This window comes from Notolepis coatsorum (assembly GCF_963971535.1).
Source record: "Notolepis coatsorum genome assembly, chromosome: 3".
Classification (NCBI taxonomy): domain Eukaryota; kingdom Metazoa; phylum Chordata; class Actinopteri; order Aulopiformes; family Paralepididae; genus Notolepis; species Notolepis coatsorum.
Genome location: NC_140167.1, coordinates 193581664 through 193586505, shown reverse-complemented (window position 1 = coordinate 193586505; position 4842 = coordinate 193581664). Strand labels below are relative to the sequence as shown.

At 41.3% G+C, this 4842-nt stretch overlaps 1 protein-coding gene across 1 annotated transcript; it reads left to right on the top strand.

The window, feature by feature from the left end:
* Nucleotides 1-3738: 3738 nt before the first annotated feature.
* Nucleotides 3739-4296, top strand: LOC311226116 (uncharacterized protein; the record flags this gene model as incomplete). Its single annotated transcript, XM_084311491.1, has 1 exon — nucleotides 3739-4296. The coding sequence occupies one exon, from the start codon at nucleotides 3739-3741 to the stop codon at nucleotides 4294-4296; it is 558 nt and encodes a 185-aa protein (XP_084167617.1).
* Nucleotides 4297-4842: the final 546 nt, after the last annotated feature.

The following is a 4842-nucleotide window of genomic DNA, read 5'->3' as shown; positions in this document are numbered from 1 at the left end:
GTAATCTAACAAGTAATCAACTGTTTCCTTCCCCCAAAAGATATATCGGTGATCTGATAACCATCCATTGACCTCTAAAGGTTATGTTAAAGTGGTATGTGGTCCAGTTATGCTGCTCTGATTAAAAGCTGTGTTAAAGTGGTATGTGGTCCAGTTCTGCAATTGCCATATTTTCAATAGAAGATTATTACCATCTTAACACACGTCACATCACTGAATACTTGTCATTACTAGGAATTTAGTCAATGCTTCTGATTTATCTGCATTTATCTTAAAAGCATGCTCTGAAATACCATTCCCATTTGATTGATTTGCTATACTATTTCATTTGAATTTAATGTAAAAGAAAAAAGAAAAAACAGAAAGAATCTCACTTCCTCATAAGGCAGTATAAAAGAAAGCCACATCCCACCTGAACACACAACCTCGTACACACAACCTTGATCTTGAATACCAGAATACTTACAACATATTGATTCAACAGAGGCTGGTACCACAAACTCCCTGCCTCACTTCACTCAAGAGCTGTACCATCATTTATATCCAACGGTAAGATTTTAGATGCTATGATGGTTTTAATGGTTATTACAATCGCGATTGCCCCATCGAGTTGTGTTCTATTGTACTGTACAGTGTGCAATGCATGTGTGCCTACTACAAGGAGACAGTGGTGCCACTAGTTTAAAGGTGCTGTAAGTGGTATTTTTGTGTTACAATAGGTGTTAAAGAGCTCTACATTCCCACAGCCATCACTGATATAAAGTGTTTGGTCAGTAACATGGGTCTCCTGGTCCCTCCGCTCTGCAGTAAATGGAAAATACATTTAGAAATAACATTTTCTGGTATGCCGTTCCCATTTCATCCAATGAGGAGAGAGAACCCTAGAAATTTTTTGTTTGACTTATTTCAAGAAATCTTGCCAAGCCAGATTTGTTCACTGCACTTCAGATTATGTGACTTGTTTCAAGCACATACTTTGCTTTAAACTAGTTCTTATTTCTTATTTTTGTCAGACCATTTTTGCAGTGTGGAGTTCTCTCTCCTGATTGGATAAAGTGGGACATTTATTTTGTGTTTACTGCAGAGTGGAGGGTCTGGGAGACCCACGTTACTGACCAAACACTCTATACCAGTGATGGCTGTCAGTTCAGTTCAGTTCAGTTCAGTTCAGACTTTATTGTCCCTCAAGGGGAAATTAGCTTTGCAGCAATGGTAGAGACAACAACAACAACAACAACAACAACAACAACAACAACAACAACAACAACAACAACAACAACAACAACAACAACAACAACAACAACAAATAACACAACACAAGAAACATCAGATCTTACAGAATCCAACCAGGAAAAAGAAAAGGAAAATGAAAATGCATTACTGTTATTTTAAAGGAAGTTAAGTGCATTTAGTGCCCTAGGGATGTACGCAAATTTAAATCTGTTGCTCTTTAGCCTGGGGAGCCTATATCTCCTGCCAGAGGGGAGGGGGACAAACTCCTCCAAGAGAGGATGGTCAGAGCTGTCTAATATCGCCTGAGCCTTCCGCAGAATTTGTCTGTTATAAATGTCTATCAAGGAAAGCTGCTGGGTCCCAATTATCTTGCTGGCCATCTTGACTATGTTGGCCAGACTGTTTTTGTTCTGTATTGACAGGTTGCCATACCAGGAGACAATACAAAAGGTTAAAATGGACTCAACAAAAGATTTGTACCATAAGTGTTTTGTCCACATTAAAAGTGTTTAGTTTGCGCAGGAAGTAGAGTCTCTGCAGACCTTTTTTCTTCTTCTTCTTTCGTGTATCATCAGATGGCCAACTCTGTGTCCTGCAGCCACGCCCTCGTCTCTGGTCCGAAAAGACCAGCTTCCGAGGGCGGGCTGTAGAGGGGGCAGCCGGTGATTATATGCTCGGCAGTCTGTTCAGGCTCACCACACTCGCATGCCGCACTGTCCGTGAGCGGCCCCACTTCTTCATGGAAGACTTGAAGCGCCCGACTCCAGTGCGTAGACGGTTCAGCGAGGTCCATAGATGGCGTGGCAAATCGTCTCCTTTTACACCACCTCCTGGGTCCTGGCACGGTGGTGTAGTGGTCAAACACTGTCGCCTCACAGCAAGAAGGTCCAGGGTTCGATTCCCGCTTGGGGACCAGGTTTCCATGATGCCAGGTACCCAGGTGGGGTATCTCCCAGGTCTTTCTGTGTGGAGTTTGCATGTTCTCCCCGTGCTCGCAAGGGTTTCCCCCCTGATAAGATAAACCCAACGGAAAAACATGCACAACAACAAGATCGCTAACGCTGTGGCGTCCTTGACGAAGACGGACAGGAGCACTTGGATTGGTCCCCTGGCGCGGCTCACGTTGACGCCTGTCTGCTCCCGGCTGCCCTTGGGGGGAAGGACGATGGGATGGGTTAATCGCAGAGACGAATCGCATGCATGCATCGCATGCGTGCCGATTGATGACCTCTGAGCAGGTCCTAAATTATTATTATTATTATTATTATTATTATTATTATTATTATTATTATTATTATTATTATTATTATTATTATTATTATTATTATTATTATTATTATTATTATTATTATTATTATTATTATTATTATTATTATTATTATTATTATTATTATTATTATTATTATTATTATTATTATTATTATTATTATTATTATTATTATCGCTGGATACGGGAGGGCCCAGCCGACTCCCATGATCGTTTCCAGGATGCTGCCCTTTTTTGCAGATTGCAGATGTATTCTGATTGTGGTTTAACTTGTTGTCAACTACTGTTCCTAGGTACTTGTAGTGATCAACCTTCTCAACAGGTGAGCCCTTCATAATGGTCGGGATGGTTGGGTGGGAGGTTTTTCTGAAGTCAATGTCCATCTCTTTCGTTTTTGTCACGTTTCACTTCAGGAAGTGGTTGTCACACCATTCTATAACGTGTTCCACAATGGGCCCATGACCAACCTCTCCATCCTGAAGCGGACTGATTAAAACAGTGTCATCTGTAAACGTCAGTATTTGCCCGTCATTGTGGTTGCTCCTGCAGTCGTTTGTGTACAAAATGTACAATAATGGGGGACAGGATACATCCCTGGGGTGAGTGTCGGAGTGTAGAGGCTATTATTTTAACATGTAGACCAGTTATTTTAACAAAGAAATACAGCGTACACAGCACCTTTAAATGCAAAGCCTCTGATACAGGATCTGTGATTCTTCTGTTCTCACTCGTTTGTATTTAACGTTGTGGGCATCCTTATCCTTCTTATAATTACAGTCAGACAAAAAACTGGTAGATGACCACTGATGTAATTTATTATTAGTAGCCCGCTCACTGTATTGTCCTCCATAACATCTGTAAATATATTATCTACACTGTAAATTTCGCAGAGTAAATTTTGCTCAAACTGAGTAAAATTTTACTCAGTTTGAGTAAAATGTACTCAGTTTGAGTAAAATTTACTCTGCGAAATGTACTGTGTATTAGAGTATGATGTTATTCTACTTGGTCTAGTGACCATTGGATATAAATGCATACTATACATGGCATCAATAAGCTCATCAGTAATTTTGTGGTTATTAGGATTTATATTGAAATCCCCACAGATAAACATAACCTTCTGATTTGTTTGGGCAAACATTCCCTCCATACTGTCTTTGAATATTTTAACATTAGATCCAAGTGCAAATATGTCTTTTCTTGGTGGTGGTGCTCAGTATGTGTTCCTCATTCCAGCCATGCTTTGTGAGAGTAGACTGTGGAGCATGACCTATAGTCAGCTGGAGGAGGTGGACCCCCTCCCTCCAGGGACGGTCCCCCAGAGAGATGCTGCTACTGCTGCCCTTGTGTCAGCCTCCACCTGCCACTCTGCCGTCACACACCACAGCTCTCACAAGCAGACGGGAAGGAAGGACTGCTCTCAACCCCCAGGAGACACGCACAACCACAGGCTCTCTGAGAATAGTGTCTCAACCGAGACGCCGATCTCTCCCTTGCAGTCCCTGGGTCTCCAGAGAGCCCGGCCTGGCAGACAGATCTCTACGAAGATGGAGATCCCGGGGCAGGCCTTCCCGGGTGGTGAGGTCCACTTCCTGGTGCCCTCCTCCTGCCAGAGCATCTGCCAGAATTACAGTGACCTCCACATCGGAGGTGACCAGGTGCTGCCTCTGTCTGCCAACGATGGTAAGCTCATGCTCCGAAATGAAAGCCAAGCTCTGGGCCCCTTTCTCCAGTCCTGTGACGTCCTCCCAGCAGCAGAGGACTCTCAGGCGAGGTCTCTGTGTCCACGCTTCTGAGGAACAAGCCCGGCCTCGAGAAACCCCCGGTTTATCTGAACCCCCTGTCAAAGACTTTCTCTGATTCTCACTTCCTTAAGGAAAGAAAAAGCTAACTTAAAGGCAAGGTACCACAGCCTTTATCGCATAATAAAATATATATTTTTTCATTTTAAATGTAAATTCTCTAAGGTGTTAAGTTTCACAGAACAAACAAATTACTTAATAAATATTATAAAGACTTACTTTTAATTAGTCATGTCTTTTTTTAAATATTTAATAGCCATTTAATAGCCACCCCCACATGGTTGTTAATGAACAGAATTTCTTTCTTGATAGATATATATATATATATATATATGGATTGGATATATATGTTCTCTGTATTTCCTATTATTCCTGTTTGTTAAGAAAGGAGATATTTTGACAAATGGCTTGATAAACAGCAGTTAGTTTATTAGAACAGTTTATTCTGTTTATTACATTTTTACTTATTTAAAAAATAAATTAAAAGTAATTTGTTTTCATTATCTTTGTACCTCAGTGGTGATCTCTATTGCTCTACAT